This window comes from Electrona antarctica (genome assembly GCF_951216825.1).
Source record: "Electrona antarctica genome assembly, chromosome: 1".
Lineage (NCBI taxonomy): Eukaryota > Metazoa > Chordata > Actinopteri > Myctophiformes > Myctophidae > Electrona > Electrona antarctica.
Window position 1 is genome coordinate 58,838,211 of NC_136806.1, and position 17,455 is coordinate 58,855,665.

A 17,455-nucleotide genomic window follows, 5' to 3' on the forward strand; every position below is an offset into this window, starting at 1 on the left:
AAGAAGGAACAATGTAGGGAATAAATAACAACCCGGTTGTTATGGCTCAGTCCCGACTCCCCACCCATGTGGCAAATCCTTATTGACTGATGCTAGGTCCTATAGTTGGTCCCAGTGATGTCCTGAGAGATATCTGTCACCTGAGTGCGACATTTCCGTCCACTGCGAGTATAAGAACCCCAGCTTCGAACCGCGGTCACCATTTGCCTGTTGTTTTAATCGACGTTAACCCTGTACCCGTCCCAAAGCCATGGCCATGCTGAGAGTGTCTTCATACCGCAAGCTGTTTGAGGACATCCAGTGGGGCCGAAATGGAGGCTCCAGCGTGCAGTGTGCAGGGCAGTACCGCGCCTCCACCAGGTCAGTATGCTTCTCTGTAATGGGCAGGAGATTTGGGTTAGATTTGGTATTCGGTACTACAAAAAAAACATTTTTTTTAAAGTAGGCTCTACAAGTTTATTACATGTTGTGATGCGACTGATGTTTTTAACCCATTTTGACCTGAGATCAGATTCTATAAAATGTCTTCTACATCCTGACAGTTTTCTGAAAAAGCTATGTTTCTATGTCAGTGGTTCTTCGATTTTTCAAAAATAGCAGACCTACAAGCTCGTAGCGCGCCACTCGGTGGCGCGCTATGAGCTTGTAGATCTGCTATTTTTCAATAGCTAAAGCATAACATAATGCTAACACCAAAAGGGGTTCCCGCCCAAAATGGGTTTTAAATGAGGAGATAATGAGGACAAGCTTGCTTTTTCAGGACGTGATCTGTATGCAAACAAGAATATTACACAATAACACTGCTCATCTTATGCAATGTATTGTATATGTACTCGTATTCTGTCATGGGGTTGGTTCTTGTGTGTTCAGGGTGTTGTAACTACGCCTGTTTGGTGCCAACGGAATGTTTGGAGAATGATGACAAATGCCTTTTCTGCATGTTATGTCATCGTCTTCATCCAACAGTGTTCATTTTACACTGACATGATTTGGGAGGGGCAACATTGAAACAAAGCGGAGGAGGCTAGGATCGGATGTACAGCAGTATTTATTGATTCTCCTTGGTTATAGTTTGCATCGCTAAAATGTGACCGTCTAAATTTGCACATTGGTCTTGTGTTTACAGATGGGTGACACATTAAAGGAAAGGCCTGAATAACTGAGAATGGAGAAACATGACAAATGCATCTGCTTCCATTAGGGCATTCACTTCTAGTCATTTTTACTAGTTGCCTAGTTTACTAGGGAACCCAATCTAACACCTATAGGAGTTTTCGGACTGCTGTGTGACTGGCTGCCATCATCAAAACACCAACCGAGAGAGTATCTTTTGTTAGAATGGTGTTCCATTCCTCCAGTTCATGCCAAACCACACTGAAGCAGTTATGACAGCTTGCGGTCGCCCAACACCTTATTAACTTCATGTTGGTTTTTCCTTTTAAAAGGAGTAGTACACCCAAAAGGTGACTTATTTTCTATCAATCACACACCCCATGAAGCCTTGAATTCATGGAGATTTTTTGTTTTGTTTGTTTTCGTCGTATTCCTAAGCCAATCATTTGATGACTGGTGGAGTCTCAGTGAGTCTTCTACTCCTGACCGATGACCCGGTCATCAAATTATTGACTTAGGAATGCGACTAAAACAAAAGAATATCTATGAATAGTACGCAAAATAAGTACGTTTTTGGGTGAACTACCCCTTTAATTTGTCACCTGTCTGTGTGTGTATCCTTTTATATATAATTATTTTTGAGGAGGGATGGCCAACCACTTCCAAAGTGGCCGTGCCTTCGGGCCACAACAAAATCCTTTCTTTGTACACACTGTCCCTCTCACAGGAGTGCAGCTGCTGCTGATCATTGTGACTGTGACAAGCTAGACTTTGTAGCTGCCAAGGCAATCAATAAGGAGGGTCTGAGCCGCTTTGCCCAGGAGCGCACCATCATCGCTACCCTCAATGACCGCCTGGCCAGACTGATTGAACTGGTAAGACACCAAGACACCCACTGGTCCAACTGAACTATTTTGTTTTAGAGATTGATGATTGGGACAGAAACCATAATCAAATTTTGTTCGTTTGCTGCCCTCTAAAGGTTAAAAACTACAGAACAGGTCAAAGCATTCTAGGTTGATAATAAGGGAAAATTAGCTTAAGTTGTGGCAAATCTGGGAAAAAAATACTTACCACTAGCTTTCTTGACAGATGTGTTCATAAAGGTGTCTACTATCACAGAATAAAATGTTCCGACCCAACTCCCTTGGGAAACTTTGTGACAGCTGCTGAAAGTTGGGGTACCATTATCAACCAATATAAGGCAAAGAATTCCAATTTCATTATACTTTAAGTAGCATGTGACATGTCAAACTAGGGGGTTTTCATGATGCTGAATCCATTGCAAGCATTAGTTTTGCACAAAAATGCCCATAGCTGTCATTACAAATGTGATGAGGTCAGCACATTTGGGCACATTTGGGCAAGTGGCTGTGGCCGAATTTAGCCCAAGGAGTTTTTCGTGCAAAACTAATGCTTGGAATGGATTCAGCATCATGAAAAACCCCTAGTTTGACATGTCACATGCTACTTCAAATATAATGAAATTTGGAAGCATTTTTTTGCAGATTTGCCACAACTTAAGATAACTTTACCTAATTATGACCTTTGTGGAAAAACAGCTATAGAATTTTGTTCAGCTGTGGTCTCCCCAATCTGGCCAGCAATGTGACACGTCGGGATACCCACTGGATCCGAATCTGATGAGAAAATGGAACTCCTACAGTTAAATAAGTGACATTTTGAAGTGATGAAACAAAATAAATTAGTAGACTAAATTGGTAAATTGGAACTTCAAACTGATAAATGGGTTCTCTCTCCTGATGAAATTGGTGACCCATTATGAAAATATGTTTTGGTTAATTAAAGACAAGGAGGCCCCTGTTACTGCAAACACTTTATACCAATGAATACTATATCAGAATATAGAGTTTTAACCTTTTAACAAAATTATTTTTGGTTTAACCAAAAAAAAATGTGTTCCACTGGTGGTCTGTGAAGTTATTGCATGTGGTCCCTAACTGCGTTTAGTAATGTAGGAGAGTGAAGATTAGTTTTTTGACCTGGTGACCCATGATGACGCGTCGATGTTGTCAATTTCTGGGAAGTCGGAGGTCAAGAAATTAGTTAGAATCTCAAGAAGTATTGAGTTGTGCTTGAAATGTACTGTGATTCTCCAATCTGTTAATAAATCTTTCAATCAATCAAGGTGAGCCAGCCATGTTTTCACCCTTCAGCAGTCTCTACCCATGGAGGGCAGCAAACAGAATTCAGCAGTCTCTAACATAATTCGCCTGGCACCTTTTCCCAATTTCAGTTTTATAACTTTTATTATGCTTTTTTTTTTTAAATTTGCATTAGCCGGTGTGGGGGAATGATGTTGTGCATTGATCATGTGGTTTGGTTAACTTTCTGTTGTTTTTAGTAGTCAAAGTCGTACGATTAGTCACACACGTTACCACCGTGAAATTTGTTCTCCGCATTTAACCCATCTCTTGGAGCGGTGAGCCGCAGCGTGCGCCGTGCTCGGGAATCATTAGTTGATTTGACCCCCCAATCCAACCCATTGATGCCGAGTGCCAAGCAGGGAGGCATTGGGTAACATTTTTACAGTCTTTGGTATGACCCGGCCGGGGGGATCGAACCCCCGACCTCCCAGTCTCAGGGCGGACACTCTAACCACAAGGCCGCTGTCTGGTTCTCTCTCTGTCCTGCAGGCACGTTGTTTTGAGGAGGAGAATGAGTCTCTGGAATGCAAGATCATGGACATAGAGGACCAGCAGAACAGCCAACAGGTTTCTTCCCGCAACACCACCACCGTGGCTGTGCCAGACTACAGCCTGGATGGCGTGGTGGAGAGACTGCGCAGGGAGAGAGTAAGGGCTCATTTATACAGTACAACAGTGGGTCCCAAAGTGGTGTCCGGGGACCCCCAGGGGTCCTTGAGGGAGTTCCAGCGGGTCCCCAGCTAAATGATAGTTTGGAACCAAATGGACCCTAATGGGTCTGTAACTCTGAGTGTGTACAAATGCGGAACCAAATGGACCCGTTACACTCTCAGAGTTAAATTGACATTGATTTTACAATATAATTTGGGGGTCCCCGATAGAAATGCCATTAAATGGAAGTCTGTAGCCTGTTGCATATTAAAAGTGCCAGGGACGTTAAGACGAGCTGAATCTAATTATGCACTGATTGCCAGGGGCGTTAAGACGAGTTAAAAAAAAAAAAAAAAACTTTTCTATTTTCTTTTTTATCCATATTTTGAAAATTCCTCTAATCTGGTGTGCAGGTGATGACATGCACATGACATGCACAATATAATTACATTTTCTTTCTTTTATTTATAATGGGCTTCGGTGGCACCGAGGACCAAAACTGGTGTCCACCCCCTGGCACTTAAACAGATTAAACTGGGGGGTCCTTGAAATGAAAATAGTTGAAAATCACTACAAAAATCTTCTCTTATGGGGGGGGTCCCTGGCATATCTTTTGTAATGGGGGTCCGCGGGCTAATGAGTGGGGCTCATTTTGGGGGTCCTTGACATGAAAAAGTTTGGAAACCACTGCAGTACAACACTGGTTCTCAAAGTGGGCTTCCAGCAAAAAGGATGAATAATATATCAGCTAAATCTGCTCAACCACTTTAACTCTATAGAGCATCGCAGTCCCGCCCCCTTCCAGAACAACGAGGGCACCAGGAAATAATTCCCCATGCATTTTCCCCATAGACGTTTCAAAAAGTATTTATTTAAAGACGTTTGAAGCCTCGAACAAAGCATGACAATAAACATTTTTTGGGGGGCAGAACAAATAATTAGAAGAAAAACAAAAAAAAGCGTTGTACTCCTGCCCTTTTTTTTCTCCCGTCTTTCTGTTTTTCTCTGTCTCTGTGACATACCGTCATGGTGCTACATTCGCATTGCATCTTAAAGGAGAATTCCATGCTAGAAGGCTTTCTTACCTTTATTTGTAGTTGTTACGTCCCCAACAAAGAGTTATTTTGTGCAAATGTGCATTATTGGCTATTTCCCCTAATATAAGCCCTCAATGGGGGTTAGGTTTTTGTGCTAATTTGCTTATTTCCATCGAAAAAAGTAGTAAAGTGTGCCGCTTGGGATGCTATTTACATTATGAAGAGAGGATATATACAAAAAACATTGATTTTTGAGCGATGGAAATAAGCGAATTAGCACAACACCCCATAGCCCCATTCAATTCAATGCAATTCATTGAGGGCGTATGTAGGGGAAATAGCCAATAATGCGCTTTTGCACAAAATAACACCTGGACCTCTTTGGTGGGAACGTAACGACTACAAATAAAGGTAAGAAAGCCTTCTAGTGGCCTGGGCCATGGCTCAGTGGTCCAGGCACCTTGGCTGGTAATCCAGTCTGGCAGTGTGCCGCGGGTTCGACTCCCAATGCCGACGGCCTTTACTGCATGTCTTCCACCCCATCTCTCTCCCCGTTTCCTGTCAGCCTACTGTCTGTCCCTCCATAAAAAATATAAAATAAAGGCGAAAGCCACAAAAAAAAAAAAGCCTTCTAGTATGGAATTCTCCTCTGATACCGATGCAGCATCAGGCTGTCACTGCAGTGGCTCTGCTGTCTAACCTGCTGACCTGTCGAGGGCCATCACTGTCTGTTCTGTTCCCTTCTGTGTGTCCCTGCCTGCAGGATGACATCCTGTGTGACACGGAGGAGCTGAAGAAAGAACTGGAATGTCTGCAGCAAGAGCACGAGATAGCTGTCGATCAGAAGTCCCTCGTTCACCTGGAGCGCCAGGATGTCGCTGTGGTAAAAGAAAAGAAATAACCCTGCTTTTGGTGTCTGTCCTCCTCCTGATACAAAGACAGCTTCCTTTTGGTGTCTGTCCTCCTCCTGATACAAAGACAGCTTCCTTTTGGTGTCTGTCCTCCTCCTGATACAAAGACAGCTTCCTTTTGGTGTCTGTCCTCCTCCTGATACAAAGACAGCTTCCTTTTGGTGTCTGTCCTCCTCCTGATACAAAGACAGCTTCCTTTTGGTGTCTGTCCTCCTCCTGATACAAAGACAGCTTCCTTTTGGTGTCTGTCCTCCTCCTGATACAAAGACAGCTTCCTTTTGGTGTCTGTCCTCCTCCTGATACAAAGACAGCTTCCTTTTGGTGTCTGTCCTCCTCCTGATACAAAGACAGCTTCCTTTTGGTGTCTGTCCTCCTCCTGATACAAAGACAGCTTCCTTTTGGTGTCTGTCCTCCTCCTGATACAAAGACAGCTTCCTTTTGGTGTCTGTCCTCCTCCTGATACAAAGACAGCTTCCTTTTGGTGTCTGTCCTCCTCCTGATACAAAGACAGCTTCCTTTTGGTGTCTGTCCTCCTCCTGATACAAAGACAGCTTCCTTTTGGTGTCTGTCCTCCTCCTGATACAAAGACAGCTTCCTTTTGGTGTCTGTCCTCCTCCTGATACAAAGACAGCTTCCTTTTGGTGTCTGTCCTCCTCCTGATACAAAGACAGCTTCCTTTTGGTGTCTGTCCTCCTCCTGATACAAAGACAGCTTCCTTTTGGTGTCTGTCCTCCTCCTGATACAAAGACAGCTTCCTTTTGGTGTCTGTCCTCCTCCTGATACAAAGACAGCTTCCATTCAGAAGGACATTATCCCATTTTGGCCTGACCTCGAAAAAAAAAAAAAAATCTTCTAAATCCTCCAGTTTTCTGAATTAAATATTTTCACGATTTTTCAAAAATAGCAGACCTACAAGCTCGTAGCGCGCCACTCGGTGGCGCGCTATGAGCTTGTAGATCTGCTATTTTTCAATAGCTAAATTATAACATAATGTTTAAAACACCAAAAGTGGTTCCCGCCCAAAATGGGTTATACTAACAATGCTCTGCTTCATAACGATACGATACGATACAACTTTATTGTCAGCTTTCACTGAAATTTGCTTTGCGTCCATGACGTCACCGTTCAAGATACAGACAAGACATACACAATACACTACAAAAGATACATTACAGGACACAACTCACAGAAGCAGACAGGAACAAGAACAATAGAACATATCCTCTTGGTTTACCGATTTTGGTTTAAAAGCAGAACAGGCTGGTGTAAAAAAGAGTTATTTAGCCTGTTTTTCTTATATTTTGGGACTCTAAACCGCCTCATGGAGGGCAACAGTTGATATTCATCATTTAAAACATGTAAGGGGTCAGAGGAGATGCTCTTCGCCAGTCTAAGAATGCTATTGATCTGGGCTTCTTTAAAGGAACGTAACACAACCTCGACTGGCCTACCAACAATTTTAGCGCAGATCTTAATTTGGCTATACAGTTTGTTCTTATATACCATTGATACAACAACATGCACAGACAGATCATAGGACAAGCCATACTACCGATGTTGCCTTTTCTACTGGACCAGATCAGATGCTTGTTATTTTCCGTCTATAGATCTAATACCCAGTGAGAGCGAAATACTGTGCACAGATACGCTCCTTTGCACACCGTAATTGCAATAAAGCGCTGGGGGCACTAGATGGCAGTGTTCCCATGCCTCCCATTCCCAGTGCTCTCTGCTCTCTCTCTCTCTCTCTCTCTCTCTCTCTCTCTCTCTCTCTCTCTCTCTCTCTCTCTCTCTCTCTCTCTCCACATGCTCTGCTGGTGGAGCACAGCACAGTACAGCTGCTGCCTCTGTTGCTCTGCCCAAATGGTGTTGATCACCGTCACTCACAGTCTGGGCCGGTGGCCATGGTGGAACCTGAGACCCCGACCACCGCACACACACAGTCACGCACACACAGTCACACACGCGCACGCACATGCTGCATACCATCTTCTCCTTGCCATGGCCAGATGTGAGGGGAAGCTGATTCCTGAGTCTCCTCATTGAGTCATGTTGTAGGCTTTAATTTCCTCCCTTTACAGATGTAACGCAGACAGTAATGTGCTGGCTGGCAGAGGGGCTGGAGTTTCTGAATAGGAAGCAGCTGCCCTGGAAGGTTGAAAAGCTCGGTGGGAATTAGCCAGGGGGGTGGTGGGGGGGTGGTGGGGGGGCGGGGAGAGGAGAGGAGAGGATGCTTCCCTGTGGTTATTCTATGAAAGAAGCATGCTTGCTGATCACTCCACATGGTGATAGACTGACTTACACTGGCTGCTGATGAAACAAGCGATGGACACAGACGGCCTTGTTGATGTCCAGATTATCACTGGTATTATTGGCTGACGCTTTATTCCATGCCAATGTGCTTTTACTCAACCCTGTGGTGTTCCCAGTCACTTCTTCTTTTACACAATCCTACACCAACTCCTGCATTATGGGCACAGGATACCTTTTAAGTTAATTGTATGGGGATGTTTTGCTTTTGAAGGATTCTGTGCTAACATCGGTCTAGTCGAGCCAACGCAACAATGTGAAGGGGGCTAGGATGTAAGACATTGGCCTCCTGAATCAAACTCGAGAGTCCAAACGGAAGGCATGATGACATGCATCATCATACCGTGGGGGATTTGGGGGGGGGGGGGGGGAGCAGGATATTTGTTGTCGGTGCACAGCATGCGGCGGAGCACGCACGCACGGGAGAGTCTCTGCAGATGCTAGCTCACGTTTGAACCGAGACACGGGGCTAGCTAGTAGCTGCCTCGCCCCTCGCCACGCATCAGGAGCTCCTGCTGCCAAAGTACGTCTCAGAAGTACCCCCCCAACCCCCCTAAACCCCCCCCACCCCACTTCCTTTTTGTGACCATTCAAATGTAAAATGTCAGTAATTTAATTTGTCGCCAATTAATCAGCCACTTAAAAACACTATATGAGCTTAGAACCCCTGCCGGTCGAGTGGATTGCTGGACACATCTTTTGTCTCTAATTAGCCCTATATAGCCAGCCTCCTTTGCATCTCCCTGCTCTTCCTCCTCCTCGTCCTCCTCCTCCCCCTTCCTCTGCATTGCGGTGGTTGTGCTGGTACTGATGGTGGTACTTAAGGTGGGTCTCTATTGTTCTCCTCATACTGTCGATGTGCTCAAGTGCCCACACTGCACTGGGCCTGGTACTGGCAGCGTTGCACTCGATGCACTCGATTCGATGTTCACCATCGAATCGGTACTGTGTAACCAGACGCACACGCGCACGCACACACACACACACACACACACACACACACACACACACACACACACACACGCACACACACACGCACAAGGGAGGAATCAAATGATCTTTTGTTTTTTGCAAAAAAACCTCAGTCAGTGCACATTTGTATTAGTCCATTCAATTGAACCGAGTCAGTTCAGCAGAGCTTGATTTGTTTTATTTGAGAGAACTTTGTTGTTTCGTGACGGACTCTGAATTCTTTGTTCACCACATAGGAAGTGGATGCAGTGACGGCAGACTGTCTGGCCCTGAGAGAGCAAGTGGCAATCTATGAAGGGCAGCTGGCAAACATGGAGGCCCAACACGCCACGGTGAGAAACGGAACAACGTGTTAGCTGCAGTATGATGTAAGTAATGAAGCGTTTATAGCCTTTAATTGACTCGAGAGATGCAGCACTCTGGGCCAATCGGGGAAGTGTTGGAGTAATGCCCGGACCTGAGGTGACAACACAGCTGTGGTCTGTGACCTCGGTCACCTTGCAAGTGTCCCTGTTGCCAGGAGTAACGGTGATACCGGGAGAAGATTGGAGCACGGTACAAGCATCCTACCGTACGTATTGCATCAGAGCAGGGGTGGGCAACTGGCGGCCCGGGGGCCACATGCGGCCCCCACCCTCACTTAATGCGGCCCTCAGGTTAATATCAGAATATTAGTATTGATTTCAGCTGTTGCAATTCCAAACATGCAAACATGACCTGCTTAGTTTAAATATACTTAATGACTAGTATTAAATGACTAGTACTTAACGACTAGTATTAGTAGTATTGTCTTTTTGTGTACAATTTGTATTTAGTTCATAAAGTTATCATAACTAAAACTAAATCCATTTGAAAATCAATAACAAGGTTACTTTTCAGGTTTCTAATAAAAAAAAAGCAAAAAATAATTCAGTATTTCAATTCAAATATAGCAAAAATAGCTGATCTACAAGCTCAAAACGCGTCGCAGCGCGACGCGTTTTGAGCTTGTAGATCGGCTATTTTTGCTACGACAGTAATATGCAATGCGGCCCTCTGGAGTGAGTGTGGAAATATAGTGGCCCTCTCCATCGTCAAAGTTGCCCACCCCTGCATCAGAGGGTCCAGACCCCTCCCCTATCTTCTACTGTATTCCCCCCACCAGGGCGATGACAGACGCCTTCCAGCCTCGGACGCATGCTGTAGAAACACGATAGCGGAGAGAGGAAATGGAGGCAACTCCATCACGCTGTGTTTTCTGCTGTTGGAGAAGGCCCGCCGGGCTGCCTGGTGTTTAACCCATTCAGGCCTGACGTCGAAATTAAAAAAAAAAAAAGTTTTCTAAATCATGACAATTTTCGGAAAGATTTGAGGCACATTTTTTTTTTTTTTTTAAACTTTGTTTTTATTTAGAATTTTCTGGTCACATCGGGCATCACAGTACATTTTGTAATTGTTACAAGTCATTTGTTACATTAATTATTATTAACTTTCATTGTGTTACGGGTCATACAGTTCCAGGTGGGTAGGGGAACCCTCTTTGAGTAGTTTCAGTTCGTAAAATAGCAGACCTACAAGTTCATAGCACGCCACTCGGTGGCGCGCTATGAGCTTGTAGATCTGCTATTTTTCAATAGCTAAATTATAACATAATGTTTAAAACACCAAAAGGGGTTCCCGCCCCAAAATGGGTTAATGGTTAATGTGGTTAAACGCTAACGTGACATGGATGCGTTCCAGGTCTCAATGGATTAACACACTCCCTCTGGGACACGATAACTCGATAACTCTCCGTGTGGGGAAACGTGAACACCGACCGAACACATGGGAGTCCCCTTTGTTTTTATTAACTGCTGTTATTATCAGCACTTCCAAAACACCGTATCGCCTCAGGCAAATTTGGCGGCCATTACATTCCTCTCACAGTTAATTTTTTGCTGCGCTGGCGATAATGATTCTTGTCGTGGAGTGGCTATATGAACTTGAGAAGATGCAGAGACCATACATTATATATACTGGTGTTTACAGTGTGTGTGTGACTGTCTGAGTTTGTATTTAAATATATGTGTGTACTTTTCTCTGTAGGAAGTGGGGGATTTGACGGACCCGGTTGAAGGGACAGCGCTGGCAGTGACGGGTACCGAATTCTGCAGCCCTGACATCACACAAGCCCTGGTCATAAAGGACTACTACTGCCAGCTGGCTGCGTGCCTGGAGGTACGGCGCACGGCAGCACACTACAGAAAATACAAACATATTGCCGCTGTTGGGCAGAAGAATCCTTTTATTTCCAAAACGGTTACTTTTCAGGAAATGGAAAAAAAATCACACCTGTGTGAAGTAAGTGGTGCAACTCCGTGTGGGGATCCCCGGGGGGGGGGGGTTCCAGACCCACAGGAACGCACCCAGGGTGCCGGCCCGATTCCGGCGAGCCGCCCCGCGTCCGAAACGGTTGAGAAATGACAGAGTTACCGTGTGGGGGTCCCTCTACTGCAGGGGTTCTCAACCTTTTTGGTCGGGGACCCCCGGAAATGCTTTGGCCATGTCTCGCGACCCCCGCCCCACCCCCCTCCCCACCGCCCCCCTCCCCACCGCCAATACAAACTGACTGCAAAAATAATAGAGAAAATATATCATAAATGAATACTGAAACCAGATATAATCATTAAAGAAAGTGTATGCATGTACTAAGTGTACTATGTAAATGCTTCATTTCCATTTTCCATTTTTATTTTTTTAATAATTTGGGGACCCCCAAAATAATTTGGCGACCCCCCGAGGGGTCGAGACCCACGGGTTGAGAACCCCTGCTCTACTGTACCCTCTACTGTATTGTACTGTCACTGTACTGCACTGTACTGGCACACCTGAAATCACCATATATACAGTTAATATGTGTGTGTGTTTGTGTGTGTGTTAGGTTGCGCACAGGTGGTGAAAAACAACCATGCTGTTTTCGTGCTCAGACGCACCCAGCCACCCACCCAGCCACCCAGCCAGCCACCCACCCACACACATAGTCACTTAAGGAAGTGGTTGCACCACTTAAAAATGTGTGTTCCAGTGGATTATTATTATTATTACACACAAGCTATTATTAATGCTTTTCATTGGTTAAATATTTATCATATCTGTGAGCTTGTAGAGTGGCTATTGTTGATAATCTAGCATGACACTGTCATACGGCAAAGTATGAAATAACTAAATAAGGCATTCATTTTAATCAGCGATGCAGCACTATATCAATACACCATTTACCATTTTACACATGCATGCCTGCACAAACCCATGTACCCACAAGAGACCGGCCAGTCGCCACCCTCTTGTTCTCCCAGTGGTTAATGCGTCCTACTTTCACCACGTCAACCCCCGTCGCTCCTACTGACACGTTTGGTCACGTCCTGACGTAAATCTTCATTTTTTTTACGCTGCGCAAACCGCAAAGGGACAGTCCCACTTGTTTTCTTTCCCTCTTAACACAACAACTGGGTAGAACTTGAGAACCTAAGGTGCTGTTCTGGGCCAGAACAGAACAGCTTTGTATGTGTGTGTGCGTGTGTGTGCGTGTGTGTGTGAGGTGCTGTGCTGGGGTCAGGTTGTAGCTCCGGTGGGTCTGACCCTCTCCGAGCTGAGGAAGTCTGCTCCATTCAGAGGTCAGGGCAGCAATCAGACCGCTGGCCGCCTTCCCAGGCTCCTCAGCACCACACTGTGTGTGTGTGTGTGTGTGTGTGTGTGTGTGTGTGTGTGTGTGTGTGTGTGTGTGTGTGTGTGTGTGTGTGTGTGTGTGTGTGTGTGTGTGTGTGTGTGTGTGTCAGTCACAAGGGTCCCGCACGGCAAAATCCCGAGTGTTCGTTTAACTCGAGGGGTGAACTCACAAAAGGATTTTGCACACTTTTATTTTCGAGTGGCCAATTATTCTTATCCCTTTTTTCCTACCAAATGTATAGTTGTTATGCCACTCGCCCCTCCCCACAATTGTCTGTGCTGCTGTGTGTCTGTGCTGCTGTGTGTCTGTGCTGCTGTGTGTCTGTGCTGCTGTGTGTCTGTGCTGCTGTGTGTCTGTGCTGCTGTGTGTCTGTGCTGCTGTGTGCTGCCACTGCTATAGAGCGTCGCAGTCCCGCCCCCTTTCATGACGACGCCAGGCCCAGGAAATGAATCACAATGCATTTTTCCCATAGACATTTCAAAAAGTATTTATTTAAAGACCCTTTAAAGCGTCGTACGAAGCCAACTCGAGTCGTGACAAATCATGACAACACACACAATATTTTGGACCAAACAAATAATTACATAGAAGAAAAACAACAAAAAAAGTGTTGTAACCTGCCGTTTTTTTCCTACTTTCTAATTCTTTGTTCGGCCCGAAAAATTGTGTTTGTTGTCATGATTTGTCACGACTCGAGTTGGCTTTGTCCGCGGCGTAAACGTCTTTAAATAAATACTTTCTGAAATGTCTATGAGGAAAATGAACGGAGAATAATTTCCTGGTCCAGGGTAGGGGGCGGGACTGCGACGCTCTATAGAGCGTCGACGGGAAGAGCGTCGCAGTCCCGTCCCTTACCATGGCCCAGGAAATGAGACATTTCAGAAAGTATTTATTTAAAGACGTTTACGCCGCGGACAAAGCCAACTCGAGTCGTGACAAATCATGAAAACAAACACAATTTTTTGGGCCGAACAAATAATTAGAAAGAAGAAAAAAACGGCAGGTTACAACACTTTTTTTGTTGTTTTTCTTCTTTGTAATTATTTGTTTCGTCCAAAATATTGTTTGTGTTGTCATGAGTTGTCAACACTCGAGTTGGCTTTGTTCCGCGGCGTAACCGTCTTTAAATAAATGCATTGGGATTCATTTCCTGGGCCATGGTAGGGGGCGGGACTGCGACGCTCTATTGTACCCTACTGGCTCACCGGCCAGTGATGTGTCCCTCCCTACTGGGTGGACAACTGGACATAGCACCTCTGTCTCTAATTTAACTCTAATTCAACACCGTCCACTGATAGTTGCCGACCCAGCCTGTAGCTAGTGCAGCAAAAAAATCTCACCCACCCCACGAGCCGACTTCCCTATTGTGTTCATTCAAGTTTAATTTATTCTCGAAATTCCACTGAGTAATTAAACTCATTTTCAGTGTCGTTGAGTAATACAATATCATATATTTAAAAAAAAACCATCACAATACACCAGAAGATCAATAAAAAGGTATACATGTGAATTACATTAGGTTACAAATAAAAGCCAAGACAAATTTCAAAACGATCTAAAAAACAGTTACATATTGTGGGGATCTGTATTGCTCACCAAGGTTTTAAAACGACTCGGGGGTAGTACCAATGTGGTCAATTTGAATGTAGTTTGCAGGTCATTCCATGTATTAGGGTATTAACTTTTGGTACCTTGAATTTGGGGAACTGACTTGATCTGGTGTCCATATATGGATCGGATAAGCTGGACGCACACGGATATGTAACCTACACTTTAATATTAAATCTTATCATAATATGCCATTTCATGAATGAGCTTGGACGTCTAGACATTGCTACTATGTTTATTATTATCGCTGCCACTTATTTTGTAGTGATGCTTTTTGGTCTTGCGTATGGCTAAGCAGCTTATTCAACGTTGTGTCAGTTTTATCCAATGAAATCCTTAATTTTGTGGGATTTCCTCAGTCAAGGCAAGGAAGGTAGATTAAGGAAGAGACGTGCTGGACGCTGGACATGTGTCATGACCAGAGTTGGGGTCCGTTACTCAAAAAAGTAATACACTACACATTACACATTACTTTTGAAAAAAGTAATGCCTTACATTACTTGATTACTCCCTGGAGAAAGTAACTAGCTGAAAGCAGCAGCAGGACGCAAGTAACTAGTAACTAGTAACTAAAGCAACCAGTAACTGTAATGTGATTACTCAATTTGGAGAAGTAGTGTCGTTACTTACTTGTTACCGACAAAAGTAGTGTAATTACAGTAACTACACTACAAGTAGTGTAGTTACACCCAACTCTGGTCATGACACTCATGGGTGGCAAACTTACACTGGGAGCTCGTTGGAATACAGCGCAGTGAATGAGAGTCGGCTGGACAGCTTGTGTACAAACACTATTTCAGAATCGGTTCAGGAAAATACAATATCATTTCAGACTCTGAAATGATACCACTGGCAATGATGGACAGTCTCGCGTTACTTCGGCACGTTCAAAAACGTCCTTTGTCCTCTATAAAAGTATACAGCGTACAGTACACATATCAAAGCAACACAGGAGAAAACAATGTGTGATATGTCTTTTATTTTTCCTGGACCAAGTATTTTACAAAGGTCTCAGTTATTCAGAAATGGTGATTATTTATAAGCTGGTCCACCTGGCCCTTATTGACTCCAACGTTATTCCATCAAACCCCCGGGTACATTTTGCCACCCAGTACGGCCAATCTTCCAGCTGGAATGGCTGGATAGAGAAAATGATGGCGGGGATCCTTTCCTTAAGCCATTCAGGCCTGACGTCGATTTTTTTTTAATAATAGCAGACCTACAAGTTCATAGCGCGCCACTCGGTGGCGCGCTATGAGCTTGTAGATCTGCTATTTTTCAATAGCTAAATTATAACATAATGTTTAAAACACCAAAAGGGGTTCCCGCCCAGAATGGGTTAATTTAGCTTCTTTGAGCCACGGTGGCCGTGGGTAGTCTTGAAATTGCTTGGGAAATTGCCAATTGCTGGGCTTCCCAACAACGTAACTAGATTCAGCAGTAAGTTGTGCTACTGGTATGTGATGTATTTATAAGTAATAGGGGTGCTCAGGTGGGCAAAAGTAAGCAAAACTGTTACCCATCGTTACAAGCGCTGTCGGTAAAAACAATGTCCTTCATGAATAGTCCAATTTACAGAGCCTAATTAAAAGAAAAATCCCAGCACAGTCCCTCTTCTCAACCAGCGGACTTCAGTGCCTACAGGAAAGTAGAAAAAGTGCCCCTCGGGGGACAGGTCTTCACCAGGCCAGGTCAGGTTGTGGCCTCCTGGTGGCGCTATAATAGGCCAATGTGAAAATGGTGCCATTTGTTCTTACGCCTTTGATGGCAATTTTGTTCCAAAAATGTGTTTTGCAAAAATCCACCTGTTGGTGGCGCAATAACAGGCCAATGTGAGGGTGGGATATATTCCTCAGCCTAGTAAGAGAGTGTGTGAAAGATTTCACGTAAATTGCACACTGCGTTCATGATTTGAGTCTTTTTGTTCAAAACGGGCCAATCCTGCAAACTTTGAAAGCCAATGTTGGAATATGAAATATCGGACAGATCCGTCTTGAGCACATGGCTATAGAGATACTGTGTAACGATTTTCGGGATTTTTGGACAAAATCTGGAGGAGTAATATCAAAAAATGTGTCGGCCTCCTGGTGGCGCTATAACAGGCCGTTCTGGAAAATCTGGGGCAGAGGTTCATCGTTGGCATCCAGGGGAGTGTGTGTGCAAAGTTTGGCATCGACCGGGTTAACGGTGCCGGAGATTAGCTGGTAACGGACGGACGGACACACACACACACACACACACACACACACACACACACACGGACGGAGTGCAAAACATACTCTCTCCCCATGCCTTCGGCCTGGTGGAGACAATAATAGCATTGTTCCTTTTCAGGCTTTCAGGGAAGGCTAGACCTTCCCTACATAATGCCTCGCCACCAATTCCACAAACTCAAAGACAGCACACTAATATATAGTGTGGTGCAAAAGCCACCATTTATGCTTTTCCACATGGATAATTGCAATCACATGGAAAACAAGGGCAAATTGCATCTTTGTGTGGAAACCTAAGCCGTTGCAAGTGATCATGGTGAGTCATGGTGCTATCCGCAGCCACAATGCATTCTTTTGGGAGTGTTAAATGACAAAAAAATATTTACCCCAATCCCCCTCCGGCAATTGGTGTTCTTCTCTCTCACTCCCCACACGCCCACCTTCCAATCTCCCTCCTCTGCCAGCTGGTCACGGAGCTGCGCCATGCCTCCATTACAAGGTGCAATTGTCTCCGTGCTAAAATGATTGCCATCAGGGTTGAACGGTAATGGTAATGGCTGGCTGGCTCCCACACACCTGTGCACCCTCATGCCTGCTTATTTTGCTGTGTCATTTGTTCCTTCTAATCAGGGATATGGTGGGCACGGGCGGGGGGGGGGGGGGGGGGGGGGGGGAGGACGTTTCGAGATCAGACTGTGGGAGGGGGGCTGAGTCATGGATGTCTCTTGATTGTGCTTCGGGATGCACTTCACATCTTTGAACAAACACTCCTGTGCTTTTCCTTTAG

General features: G+C 44.8%; 1 protein-coding gene across 1 annotated transcript in view; it reads left to right on the top strand.

Moving 5' to 3' along the window:
* Positions 1-250: 250 nt before the first annotated feature.
* vimr2 (vimentin-related 2) overlaps positions 251-17,455 on the top strand; it is a gene marked incomplete at both ends in the record, with an annotated part of 19,297 nt that continues 2,092 nt past the window's right edge. The window contains 7 exons of the mRNA XM_079497537.1: positions 251-360; positions 1,841-1,988; positions 3,771-3,929; positions 5,733-5,852; positions 9,399-9,494; positions 11,227-11,358; positions 12,737-12,849. Of these exons, the coding sequence (XP_079353663.1) occupies positions 251-360; positions 1,841-1,988; positions 3,771-3,929; positions 5,733-5,852; positions 9,399-9,494; positions 11,227-11,358; positions 12,737-12,849 (878 nt within the window). The remainder of the gene's footprint in view (positions 361-1,840; positions 1,989-3,770; positions 3,930-5,732; positions 5,853-9,398; positions 9,495-11,226; positions 11,359-12,736; positions 12,850-17,455) is intronic.